The sequence below is a fragment of the Nyctibius grandis genome, chromosome 1, assembly GCF_013368605.1.
Source record: "Nyctibius grandis isolate bNycGra1 chromosome 1, bNycGra1.pri, whole genome shotgun sequence".
NCBI lineage: Eukaryota > Metazoa > Chordata > Aves > Nyctibiiformes > Nyctibiidae > Nyctibius > Nyctibius grandis.
Genome location: NC_090658.1, coordinates 132,881,435 through 132,894,296, shown reverse-complemented (window position 1 = coordinate 132,894,296; position 12,862 = coordinate 132,881,435). Strand labels below are relative to the sequence as shown.

The following is a 12,862-nucleotide window of genomic DNA, read 5'->3' as shown; positions in this document are numbered from 1 at the left end:
GGAGAAAAACGAGCCACCGGAGAAGCCCCTTGCTCGGGGAGGAGAGGGGAAAGGGGCTCGTGGTGGGGATGGAGGCTTGGGGGGGGGTCACTCCCCTGCTTGCCCTCCCTCCCCACCTCGGGGAAGGGACCTGTGTCCTCCCCCTGGGAAAGCCTTGCCCCGGGAGCTGCCCCGGGGGGACTGGAAGAAGCTCCCCTGGGGAAGGGAGGCTGAGCCCCCCCGCACCCCCCGGTGAGGTGCCCCACAGCCCCCTCCAGCTCCCCAAACCCTGACCACACATCGCTCCATGGGGCCACAGCAAGAGGAGGGTCTGGGCTCAGACCTCCCCAGACCCAAAGCCCAGCTCCTGGGCCATGGAGAGGGAGCAGGGCTGCCCTGGACACAGCTCCCACCCCGCAGGCAACGCTCCTGCACAGAAACGAGCACAAATGTGACATGAAACGAGCAGCATCAACCCAAGCTCCCGGTCTGAGCCCTGCCAGGGCGCAGGAAAGGCTGGAGCCAGCTCTGAAATCAGTGCCAGGTGCCCAGAGATTTAAAGCCTTTTAGTTTAAACCGAGCTCTCCCCACGGGGGACCCTTCTGGCCTTGGGCTGCTCGGTTTGCAATTACAGGCGGGTCCATCTGCCAGGATAACCCCGGTGGCAGCGCTCGGGGCCTCCTCCGAGGCCCTGATTGATGGTGGAGGTGACAGAACCCGGCTTTGTTCTGCCCTGCTGCCCGCCCCTGCCCTTCCCCACTCTCCAGCAGCTTCCAGCAGCCCCTTTGTGGGTCCCAGCGAGCACGGGGAGGACCCCAGAGGACTTGCCTGAAGGATTTATTTCCAACTCGAGGGGTTCCCTTCGCCATTGCTGCCCCAGTGAGACGGGAGGAGAAGCAGGCACGGAGCCCAATCCCAGGAGACTGGAGTTTATTTTGTTGGAGGTTTAGGGACAGGCGTCAGGGCCAGCTGCACGATGGATGCTGCCAGCACGGAGGTCACAGCACGGAGGTGGACGCAGAAGAAATTCTCTCTCCCAGCAAGGAGCCCCCAGGCCCCCGCTGGCACGGGACGGACGTGCCCAACGCCCAGGAGCTGGTAAGGCACTTGACATGACTACAAGCCACGAGGCAACCTGCTGCCCCCCTCCTGCCTCCCCCAGGCGCTTGGCAGATTAACCTAGAGAACGGGGTGTCACTTGGAGAGCCGGTGGCCCCGGCTCGAGCCATCGGTGGCATCGGGCCACGCTCTCACTGGTGGAACTTCTTGCTGGGGCTGTTGGCGTAGTCCAGCAGCAGCTGGCACGGCGTGAACTGGCTGCCGTAGACGGCCTCGTACTTGCGGAGCTTCTCCACCAGCTGCTTGGCTCCGTAGGAGTCTGCGTACCTGAAGGGACCTGCCGGGGACAGGGGGGGACAGGGCTGTGCGGAGGACGCGAGAGGCACCAAGGTGGCTGGAAGGGGGAGAGCGTTGGATTCTGCTCCCTGCCAGCCCCCCGCGCGCAGCAGGGGCAGACTGGATTGCTGGGGGCAAGATAATCACAGAATCAACCAGGTTGGCAGAGCCCTCTGGGCTCATCGAGTCCAACCATTGCCCTGACACCACCATGGCAACTAGACCAGGGCACTAAGTGCCATGGCCAGGCTTTTCTTAAACCCCTCCAGAGATGGTGACTCCACCACCTCCCTGGGCAGCCCCTTCCAATGGCTAATGACCCTTGCTGAGAAGAAATGCTTCCTAATGTCCAACCTGAACCTCCCCTGGCCAAGCTTGAATCAGGGCCGCTCCCTTAGTCTGAGCTTGCCTCAAGGAGGGGAAGCACTAGGTACTTGGCAGAGACATCACCTCGTGCCCAGGAGCCCTCAGCATCCTTCAGTTGTGACCCAAACCTCAGCTCGTGCCTGGTCTCAGCTCAAGTCCTGGCCACGGCCACCCAACCAGGCTGCAGATGGGCCCAGGAGAACTCTCGGCCTGAGAAGTGCTGTGCTCCATGGCTGAGGTTATCAGCTCAGCTTTACCTGTGCGGGCATGAGGGCAATCGTGGAATCACAGAATCATTTGGGTTGGAAAGGACCTTTAAGACCATCGAGTCCAACCGTTACCCCAGCACTGCCAAGGCCACCACTAACCCATGTCCCTCAGCACCACATCTACACGGCTTTTAAATCCCCCCAGGGATGGGGACTCCACCACTGCTCTGGGCAGCCTGTGCCAGGGCTTGACAACCCTTTCCAGCACCTCAAGGTCTTCCTTGTAGTGAGGGGCCCACTTAACCCAGGACAACGGTGGGTCCTTTCTCAATTCAGGTTTCCAGAAGGGCTACGAGATGCCTGCCTGCCTGCCCAGGCAAGTAGCAGTGGCAAGAGATGAGATACCAGAGCCTCATTTTTCACCAAGCACCATATGGCTGCACAAAAGCCTTTGCCAACCTCCAGCCCACCGACACCCCCACGACTACCAGGCATGGTCAAAGCTCTTCCTTTGAAGTTCTCGTGGGAAGTGCTGATGAGGCTGGGGCCAGCATGGCTCTGCCTTCTTGTTTAACCCTGAAGTCACAGCAAATGGCCTGGTGAGAGCCCCTTGATCCTCACCAGCCACAGCTCTGTGACACAGCTGTGCCACCACATGAACTCCACCGTGGCAGAAACATCTCACAGCAGCTCTGGGGCTCACTGCCACCTCCCGTAGGGTGGCAATGCTGGAGCAGCCACTCTGGCTCAGGCTTTGCGTGGGAGAAGGACACTCAGGCTTGTCAGGCTGCAGCTCAAGCCTGGCCTTAACAGTTGACTCGCCTCTGGTGGCTAGAGCCCACCAGGCAAGCCCACCATGAAGCTTCTGAGCCAAGCCATGCAGCCCAGCCCACGCCCCAGCTAAACCCACTCACCTCCCAGGCACGGTGGGAAGCCCAAGCCGAACACAGCACCAATGTCTCCCTCCACGGGGTTGCTGAGGATCCCCTCCTGCAGGCACAGGGCCGCCTCGTTCACAAACCTCGTCACCAGGCGCATCTGGATGTCCTCCTCGGTGCAGCTGCAAGGAAAGAGTCTGTGAGGGCTGTGCAGGTAACACAGCAGCTGGATGGAGAGCACGTGAAGCCAGAGCCAGGCCTGGGGCAGGGGACAGAATGGTTTCCCACTGGGAATGTCCCTACGTGCCTGGGGATAAGGGCTAAGTTCTGTGTTATAGAATCAGTGAGGTTGGCAGAGTCCTCTGGGATCATCGAGTCCAACCGTTGCCCTGACACCACCATGGCAACTAGACCAGGGCACTAAGTGCCATGTCCAGGCTTTTCTTAAACCCCTCCAGAGATGGGGACTCCACCACCTCCCTGGGCAGCCCCTTCCAATGGCTAATGACCCTTGCTGACAAGAAATGCTTCCTAATGGCCAACCTGACCCTCCCCTGGCCAAGCTTGAGGCTGTGTCCTCTTGTCCTAGCGCTGGTTGCCTGGGAGAAGAGGCCGACTCCCACTGTGCTACAACCTCCCTTCAGGTAGTTGTAGACTGCACTAAGGTCACCTCTGAGCCTCCTCTTCTCCAGGCTAAACACCCCCAGCTCCCTCAGCTGTTCCTCGTAGGTCAAACCCTCCAGACCCCTCACCAGCTTGGTCGCCCTCCTCTGCACTCGCTCCAACACCTCAACATCTTTCTTGAAGTGCGAATGGCAAAGGCTTGATCGGTCCAGATGGGAACCGCTCCAGGAGACGTTTCAGTGCCAGGCTGGCCAACAGGTCCAACGCCAGGAAGGTCACCGCAGGGGCTGCACCAACCCGCCTGCTCTGGCAAGCCCCACCCCAGCAAAGCTTTCTGCAAAGGTGCCCAAGCAAACGCTGATAAATCTGAGGATGCCCCGTTCCTGCTGGCACAGGCTCTCCAGAGCCAACACTGCCCTCCTCAACGCCAGCTGGGAACAGCCAAATGCCATCTGGAGTGACCCCGTGTTCAGGAACGTTCTCCAGCGCTGCCCCAGAGGCAGGAGGAGCAGGGCAGGGGTGCGAGGCAGCCCACAAGACACCTACTTACACTTCAGGTTTGGCTGGCACCTTGAACCGCGCCAGGATCTCATCCATGCCAGAATTCACGCTCCTGTTCTTCACCCCCTCCTGGTAAACGTAAAAGCCTTTCCCTGCCTTGCGACCTGTGGGGGATAGAAAGAGACAGTCACATCCTGCCACACGTCCCCTGTGCTCCCGACACCCTCGCCTCTGGTCTTGGTGACAGCTACCACGGTCCAAGTGCAGGTGACATTTCTGCAAAGGAAGGTCTGGCTGCAGCCAAAGGTCCACCCAGAGTACAGCTGAGGATTCCCAACCCATTCCCAGGACTGTTCTCTGCTCCCACCCAACCAGAACAGGCTGATGGATGCTGGTGCTTTTCCTCGAACAAAGGGGACACACATCAGATGGAAACAGCCTAGCATCTCACCTAAGAAGCCTTTTTCCACCATGAGCTTGAACAACTCGATGCTGCCTCCTCCAAAGCGCTCGCCGAAGGCCTTGCCGAGGTCCTCGGCCACGTGCGTGGCCACGTCCACACCCACCTCGTCAATGAGGGTGGCAGCACCCACGGGAAAGCCAAAGGCTGTAGAGATGGCATCTATTTTCTTTGGATCAAAGCCCTCCTGCAGGAATGGAAGGGGAAGCAATGATCTCTCTGGGTGAGGGTCCTGGAAACCCACCATGGGGGCAGAAAGCCCTCGCTCATCTGCAGCCACGGACTGTGACCAGCCTCATTAGCCAGTTGATTACAGACAGGAGCAGTGTAATCGTGCTTCCACCACTCCTGACTCTCCCCTGGTGCTGCGTGGGGAGGAGTGAGCCTCATCACTGCCTGCACCAGGTCTCAGCAGACCACAGCTCAGCCAAGAGCAGGCTGGGGACAACCACGGGCACCGGGGCTGGTTACCCACCTCCCTTCCAGGCCAGGGCTGGGGTCAGCCTGATCAGGGGCAAGGAAGAAGCAGAGTTTACACACCTAATTGGTGGATGCTCGGTAGCTGACGGGATACACACCTGGAGAACTCGGACCACTTCTGCCAGCATCGGCCCCAGGCACCTGGTGGTGTAGAAGCCAGGCCCGTCCTAGGGAAGAGGAGCAGGGCAGGAAGGCAGGTGAGTACAAACTGCAGGACCTCAGCAGCACAAGAACTGTGTTTGACAGCCCAGGCTGTGCCCTGACATGCAGGGCAGTCACACCACGCTCCATTTCTGTGTGTTCTTGACTCCTAGAATAGTTTTTTTCCTGTAGGGCTCAGCAGTATTTGAAGACTTCCATGAACTTACTCTCTAGAAGTTCCCACCAGAATGTTTTTATTTGGTTGTTTCCCCTCTGATGTTGCTCACAAAGTCAAGAAGCAACAGATCAGCTGCAAGCTGCCACTGAGGGAAGCCTCTGAGGTGGGGATGAGGGTTAGAGGAGCAGCTCTGTATTTCCACTGGCCTTTAGAGATGGCCTTGAGCACTTTTAGGCTTTTCTAAGGCTCTGCTGCCTCCTCCTAGAGACCACAGACGTTTGTTCTCAACTCTGCCTCAGAATCACAGACTCAATCAGGTTGGCAGAGCCCTCTGGGACCATTGAGTCCAACCATTGCCCTGACACCACCATGGCAACTAGACCAGGGCACTAAGTGCCATGGCCAGGCTTTTCTTAAACCCCTCCAGAGATGGTGACTCCACCACCTCCCTGGGCAGCCCCTTCCAATGGCTAACAACCCTTGCTGAGAAGAAATGCTTCCTAATGTCCAACCTGACCCTCCCCTGGCACTGTGCTGCGCTCAGTCTTCTCCCTCTGCTTGGTACAGCCCTTCCCCTACGCTTGCACGTGTACTTCTGCCTCCTCCCACACACGATTTAAATCCAGACAGAGGATGGTTACTGCTCACTGACCCTCTGTCCTTGCAGCTTGCCAGGGAGGAGGGGTGGTGAGAGTCCTGCCCACACTCTGCTCCATCTTGGATGCCACTACAGGCTTCAGCCTCCTGGAAGCTGTGTGGAGAAGGACTGCCAGCTCCTCGTGCTGGCTGACCAGGCTGTTCCTGTGCCTTCTTGCCTTCCATGGCTGCTCCAGAGGACACTTGAGGGATCACTCGGGCACCTGCCGCCTTCTAACCTCCATTTTTACTTCTCAGCACGAGTAGCTAATGCCAGCACGTTCACAGCCACATTTCAGCCTCCTCTCAGTGCACGTGCCTGCCCTTTTATTTATCATCCCAGCTCACGTTCTGTGCAGTGTTCCCTCACCTTCACCACGATGACGACCTTGCCCTGTTTGAGGCCAACAGCAACAGCGGAAGCAGCCGTGTCCTGGGAGGTTTTGTCCGTGGTGATGATCTCCAGCAGTTGCATTCTGTCCACGGGGGAGAAGTAGTGCATCCCGATCACCTAGGCAGAAGGAAGAGCACAGGGTTAGGACAGACTTTGGCTACCAGAGTAATCTGCTGGGCAAGTCAAGCACCCAACCGCAGAGGCCAGCGTGGACACCCATCACAGCTCACCATCCATTCAGCCACACTCTGCTGTCCCCCCTTCTGACAAGGGTGTTCTCCAACACACCTTTGGATGTGATGAAGTGAATTTAAGGACGAGAAGGCACGATTCCAGGAATTAATTACAGAGGTAAGTGCAGCCTTCCTCTGGGAGCAGCGTTTAAGCAGAGATTACTCAGCCGTGTGCCTCACTTCCTTAACTCGACCGTGTAATCAGCATGTCACCTTCATGCCTCCTGGAAGCTACACTTGGCACCAAGATCTGTGTAAGTCAGAGGCACCTTCACAGAATCAACGAGGTTGGCAGAGCCCTCTGGGATCATCGAGTCCAACCATTGCCCTGACACCACCATGGCAACTAGACCAGGGCACTAAGTGCCATGGCCAGGCTTTTCTTAAACCCCTCCGGAGATGGTGACTCCACCACCTCCCTGGGCAGCCCCTTCCAATGGCTAATGACCCTTGCTGACAAGAAATGCTTCCTAATGTCCAACCTGACCCTCCCCTGGCCAAGCTTGAGGCTGTGTCCTCTTGTCCTAGCGCTGGTTGCCTGGGAGAAGAGGCCAACTCCCACTGCGCTACAACCTCCCTTCAGGAGAGCTGCAGACTGCAAAACTAATTAAAGAAAATACACTAATTAGTTAACTGATTTCCTATTAGTTTCCCCATAAAGAGCCATTACACAGGCAATTTATGCAGCAGGAAGATGTTATTTGTAAGTATGAACAGATAAGGCTCTGTTTGTATTTCTGATGCAACTAAGGTCTGACAGCAAACCAGGAAGAGGCTCACGAAGGTCACAGGAACCTCCAACAGTGGGGACACACGTTGTTACTCTCCAACTTTTGCAGATGTCCACAGAACTTCTGCAGGAAGACAAGCAGCAGAGGCAATGCACTGGCCAGGGCGCTACCTGAGACCCTTGTAGGAGTTCAGGGAACCAACCAAGGTTGTGGTGTAGTCACCATCTCTGGAGGGGTTTAAGAAAAGCCTGGACATGGCACTTAGTGCCATGGTCTAGTTGCCATGGTGGTGTCAGGGCAATGGTTGGACTCGATGAGCCCAGAGGGCTCTTCCAACATGACTGATTCTGTGTGATCCTGTTACCTGTGCTTTTGCATTTCTGTAACACTTTCCAACTGAGCTCCAGAGCTTCCCTCTCCTTCTCCCCAAGCTGCTACTGTAATCAGTAGCATCAAAATGACTGAAGTCTTCTTGGCTGGAATCCTCTCAGCTGGAGTCCTTCCACAGCTTCTCTGCCCCCACATAGTGGGGTGACACTGGTAGTGAGACACTGGAACAGGTTGCCCAGAGAAGCTGTGGCTGCCCCCTCCCTGGCAGTGTTCAAGGCCAGGTTGGATGGGGCTTGGAGCAACCTGGGCTGGTGGAAGGTGTCCCTGCCCATGGCAGGGGGGTTGGAACTGGATGGGCTTTAAGGTCCCTCCCAACCCAAACCATTCTATGATTCTATGTGCATTAACACTTCCTGAAGTGTGCTGACCTCCCTACTGCACCCTACCTCGCCAATGTCACACTCGGGGTGAGTCCACCTTCACCCCCTTCCTACCTGCCCAAGGACCACAAGCTCTTTGTTCAAAGCTTGCACTGGGGGCAGAGGATGAGCTGTTTCATCATGGAGGAAGCAGAAGATCCCAGTGCTCACCTACAGCAAAGCCAGTTTGCCCCTAACAGAGCAGACAGACAGCAGGCACGTGGCTCTGGGTACTCACCTTCTCTGGCCTCTTGCTAGCAGCAGCAATTTGGCTAATTGGGAGGGCAGATGTGTTACTGGCGAAGATACAGTGGGCAGGGATCACCTGTGGGAGTGGGCAGAAGAGACAGTGTAAATGTCCAGGCACCAGAGTCAGATCCTGAGCGTGACGTGCAAAGCCCTGGCAGAACAGTACCAGCACCTGGTACAAGGCAAACCTGATTTTCTCTGTCAGGGCAGACAGCACAGAAATTAACTCTAAGGCAGCAGCCCAAGGCAGCCTGATCTGACTTCCCCTGAACCCTCCCCACGGCTGCAATATTAGCCCCCACGTTTCTGCCAGATCACTGCACCCCCATCAGACACTGCTGGGAGGGACCTCAGAAAGGTGCCCACAACAGCTCCTTTCCCATACAGCTATTTCCCCCACTGTGCCCTTGGACAGAGGAGAGCAGTGGCAGCAAGCTGGAGAGCAGGTAAAGGACTAAGATGTGGAGGTACCAAAGGACATCACTGTCACATCAGTGTACTCACACAAATGGAAGTTCTCTTGGAGTGGCTCCCAGGAGTCAGGGAATGTCAGAACTGCCCCGTTCTGCTAAGAACTACTGACTCCTCAGTGAGCATCCCTAGCCAACAGGAAGGCTGCCCTGGACACTAACCCATGTCCTGACATAAATCACTTTCACCAAGCATCAAACAGCAGCACAGAGGAGATGTGACAAAGCCAGCAGGGCAGGACACTCCTGCTTGGAGAGCAGCGTAGGGGAAAGGGACCTGGGGGTCCTGGTGGACAGCAGGATGACCATGAGCCAGCAGTGTGCCCTTGTGGCCAAGAAGGCCAATGGCATCCTGGGGTGGATTAGAAGGGGTGTGGTTAGAACCTCAAGAGAGGTTCTCCTCCCCCTCTGCTCTGCCCTGGTGAGGCCGCATCTGGAATATTGTGTCCAGTTCTGGGCCCCTCAGTTCAAGAAGGACAGGGAACTGCTAGAGAGAGTCCAGCGCAGAGCCACCAAGATGATTAAGGGAGTGGAACATCTCCCTTATGAGGAGAGGCTGAGGGAGCTGGGTCTCTTTAGCTTGGAGAAGAGGAGACTGAGGGGTGACCTCATTAATGTTTATAAATATGTAAAGGGCAAGTGTCATGAGGATGGAGCCAGGCTCTTCTCAGTGACATCCCTTGACAGGACAAGGGGCAATGGGTGCAAGCTGGAACACAGGAGGTTCCACATAAATATGAGGAAAAACTTCTTTACGGTGAGGGTGACTGAACACTGGAACAGGCTGCCCAGAGAGGTTGTGGAGTCTCCTTCTCTGGAGACATTCAAAACCCACCTGGACGCATTCCTGTGTGACATGATCAGGTAATCCTGCTCCGGCAGGGGGTTGGACTAGGTTATCTTTCAAGGTCCCTTCCAATCCCTGACATTGTGATTCTGTGACACCCCAAGGCTCCACCATGCAGGGGCCACACCTAGCACAAGCTGCTCAGAACCGATACTCACGGCTTCCACTTCCTTCAGCACTTTGTGCTTGATGTTAATGTCCTCAAACACAGCCTCGATCACCATGTCTGCTTTCTCAAAGCCCTTGTAGTCCAGCTGGCCCGTCAGGTTGCTGAGAATTAAGTCCCTCTCAAATGATGTCAGACTCTTCTTCTTCACCTTGCCGTTCAGCCTAGGGAAGGACAGCTCTGTCACAGCTCCGGAGCAGGCCAGCCCAGACTGCTGGAGGTGCAGCCAGGAGGACAGGGGAAGGAAATCCAGCCTTTCAGAAGTGTGACCCAGTGCCTCCCCTGCCATGGGCCTCTAGGCAGCCAGGCAACCTCTAGGCAACCCCTTCCCTCCTTAGCTTTATAAGCTACTGCTACATCTACAAGCTAAAGCAATCATCTGTTAGGTCACCTACCTACCTAAGGAGCTAAGGCTGAATACACTGGGCCTATTTCGTAGCAATATCCCAGCACACTGCATAAGGCAACCTCAAAAGAAAGCATTTCTGTGACACCTGATGGCAGAAGACACCAAAGGAACCGAGGTGTCAGGAGCTCCTGACTGCCTGAAAGCAGAGGAGCATTTTGACTAAAGGCAGCCCCGTCCCATCCCAAGCGAGTTCCTTTTAACTCACGTACCCCTTGAAGACCTGCTGCTGTCCTCTGTCCAAGCCTGGCTGTGCTGTGTCCTTCAGAATGGTCTTCAGTCCCTTGTCCACCGAAACCTGTGCGATCCCAGCTCCCATGAGCCCTGCTCCCAGCACCGCCAGGGTCCTGCACAGAAACAGACAGGGGGGACATTTTCAAAGGTGGAAACAGCCAAATTTCCATCAAGACTCGCACAGATCCTGTCCACCCAGGCACTATTTTTAGTGCCACTCGGTCCCAAGAACCTTTTAGCAGCTGTCCAACTGCTCCTCAGGCATCCCACACTGGCACTTACTTGACCTCTCGCTGAGGTGTTCCAAACTTGTTCTTCTTGCAGCGCACCTGCCCGTGGTAAAGTCCCATCAGCGCCTTGGACTCCTTAGTCATTGCAAGTTGGCCAAAGCTCTGGAAGAAAGGGAAGAGGGAAGGAGAGGGTTTGGCGTTGAACAGCTGGTTCACTTCCAGCACACACACATCAAAAACGTGGCAAGGGGAGAGCGCAGCCACCTGTGTAACTGCTCAGATGAGTATCACAGAATCACAGAGGTTGGCAGAGCCCTCTGGGATCATCGAGTCCAACCATTGCCCTGACACCACCATGGCAACTAGACCAGGGCACTAAGTGCCATGGCCAGGCTTTTCTTAAACCCCTCCAGAGATGGGGACTCCACCACCTCCCTGGGCAGCCCCTTCCAATGGCTAATGACCCTTGCTGACAAGAAATGCTTCCTAATGTCCAACCTGACCCTCCCCTGGCCAAGTTTGAGGCTGTGTCCTCTAGTCCTGTCGCTGGTTGCCTGGGAGAAGAGGCCGACTCCCACTTCACTACAACCTCCCTTCAGGTAGTTGTAGACTGCACTAAGGTCACCTCTGAGCCTCCTCTTCTCCAGGCTAAACAACTCCTGTAACCTGGTTAGAAAAGGAAGAGAGGACAGGGCACATGTATCCTCTGCAGAGAGGCACCTTCTGTGCTCAGCACAGCCCACTTTGCACCAGTACCTCCCACGTGGGCTGCCAGAAAGCAGCAGGTCGCTGCTTCTTCAACATCCTTTCCCATAAACAACAGAATTAAAAGCATCTGGCAGAGTGTGTACCTCTAAGCCGCGTGTCTGGAGGGGCAAGGGTTCTGCCAGGGAACGAGAGCAGCCACAGTATTTCCACATCCATCTCCTTCCTACCCACTGAACCCTTCAGAGCTCATTTCCACCCTCCCAGCACAGCTCTGGGAGGAGCATTCCTTGGGGGTTCACTGGTGTGACAGTAAGCCAGAAGTGACCCTGCTGCCTGGGCCAGCCAGCAGCTGTGTGGTCCTGCGAGATCAATGCAGGACTGTATGTATCATAGAATTGAACCACAGACTGGTTTGGGTTGGGAGGGACCTTAAAGCCCATCCAGTTCCAACCCCCTGCCACGGGCAGGGACACCTTCCACCAGACCAGCTTGCTCCAAGCCCCATCCAGCCTGGCCTTGAACACTGCCAGGGAGGGGGCAGCCACAGCTGCTCTGGGCAACCTGGGCCAGGGTCTCACCACCCTCACAGCAAAGAATTTCCTCCTCAGATCTCATCTCAATCTCCCCTCTTTCCGTTTAAAACCGTTCCCCCTCGTCCTGTCACTCCATGTCCTTGTAAAAAGCCCCTCTCCAGCTTTCCTGTAGCCCCTTCAGGTCTGACACAGGACCCTCTCTCGCCCACGTGCACCCTGCCCTAGCTGGGGCCGTTGCCCCCGTGGCTTCCAGGCGAAGGGGCCCTGAGCCCTACCCTCAAGGCTTTGAGAAAAACCATCAAACAGGCCAATTCTCCCTGACAGCAGTAGCCTGAGACTATTTTCAGAGGATCACAGACAACAAAATCAAAGGCCTGTATAACCTCCCAGCACTCAGCATGACACGGGAAAGGAGTCAGGAAGACAAAAGACAGCGTAAGGTGACACAAAACTGTTGTGTGAGCCAAGTCAGCTACAGAAAGCCACCGACACAACGGAGTTTAGAGCAGGCTGTATCTTCCTTCACCACCATCCTGTGAGTTAGAGGTTTGTTAAAATATCAGAAACACAAAGCCTGGAAGAGAATGTGCAATTCTTCTACCCTAGGGGAGAGAGGGAGGCAGTAAAAGAGACACGACACTGACGCTTATTATTCTTCAGAGGGTTCTGGGAAGATCTCCATCCTGCTGCTGTTCTCAGGGAAAAATATTCATTCTTTTTGGTAAGGAACAGAGCATCCCAAGGCTTTTATTCAGCACCAGAGCAGACGTGGGTGGAATGCATAACCAGGAGAGATGGGGTATACCCAGGAGGTCACTGTTATGGTAGGAGGCAGCCAGCTACATCTCAGAGCAGGACCTTGTCACCAGAGAACAAAAGGAGCTACTAAGCATGGCAGGAAGGACTGCAGGATGTGACAGAGAGCAGCGTGAGAAGCTGGGGGAAGTAAGAGATAGTTCTGTGGAGGATGGATAGATTTCACCAGCAGTTAAGGGGCAGCGATGCGAGAGGTGACCCAAACGCAGAGATAATCATTTGGGTCATTAGCCATTGGAAGGGGCTGCC

The 12,862-nt window shown here is 55.8% G+C and overlaps 2 protein-coding genes across 2 annotated transcripts in view; both read right to left on the bottom strand.

Annotated features, from left to right (window-relative positions):
- DTNB (dystrobrevin beta) overlaps nt 1-12,862 on the bottom strand; it is a 648,286-nt gene that overhangs the window by 432,262 nt on the left and 203,162 nt on the right. The gene's annotated exons all lie outside the window — the stretch shown is intronic.
- The window catches only part of HADHA (hydroxyacyl-CoA dehydrogenase trifunctional multienzyme complex subunit alpha), a 28,369-nt gene continuing 16,399 nt past the window's right edge, over nt 893-12,862 (bottom strand). The window contains exons 11-20 of the mRNA XM_068410747.1: nt 10,609-10,718; nt 10,305-10,439; nt 9,679-9,850; nt 8,193-8,279; nt 6,218-6,358; nt 4,991-5,059; nt 4,404-4,599; nt 4,002-4,116; nt 2,864-3,009; nt 893-1,375 (exon numbers count right to left, since the gene is read on the bottom strand). Coding sequence (XP_068266848.1) covers nt 1,230-1,375; nt 2,864-3,009; nt 4,002-4,116; nt 4,404-4,599; nt 4,991-5,059; nt 6,218-6,358; nt 8,193-8,279; nt 9,679-9,850; nt 10,305-10,439; nt 10,609-10,718 — 1,317 coding nt within the window. The 3' untranslated portion in view covers nt 893-1,229. The remainder of the gene's footprint in view (nt 1,376-2,863; nt 3,010-4,001; nt 4,117-4,403; nt 4,600-4,990; nt 5,060-6,217; nt 6,359-8,192; nt 8,280-9,678; nt 9,851-10,304; nt 10,440-10,608; nt 10,719-12,862) is intronic.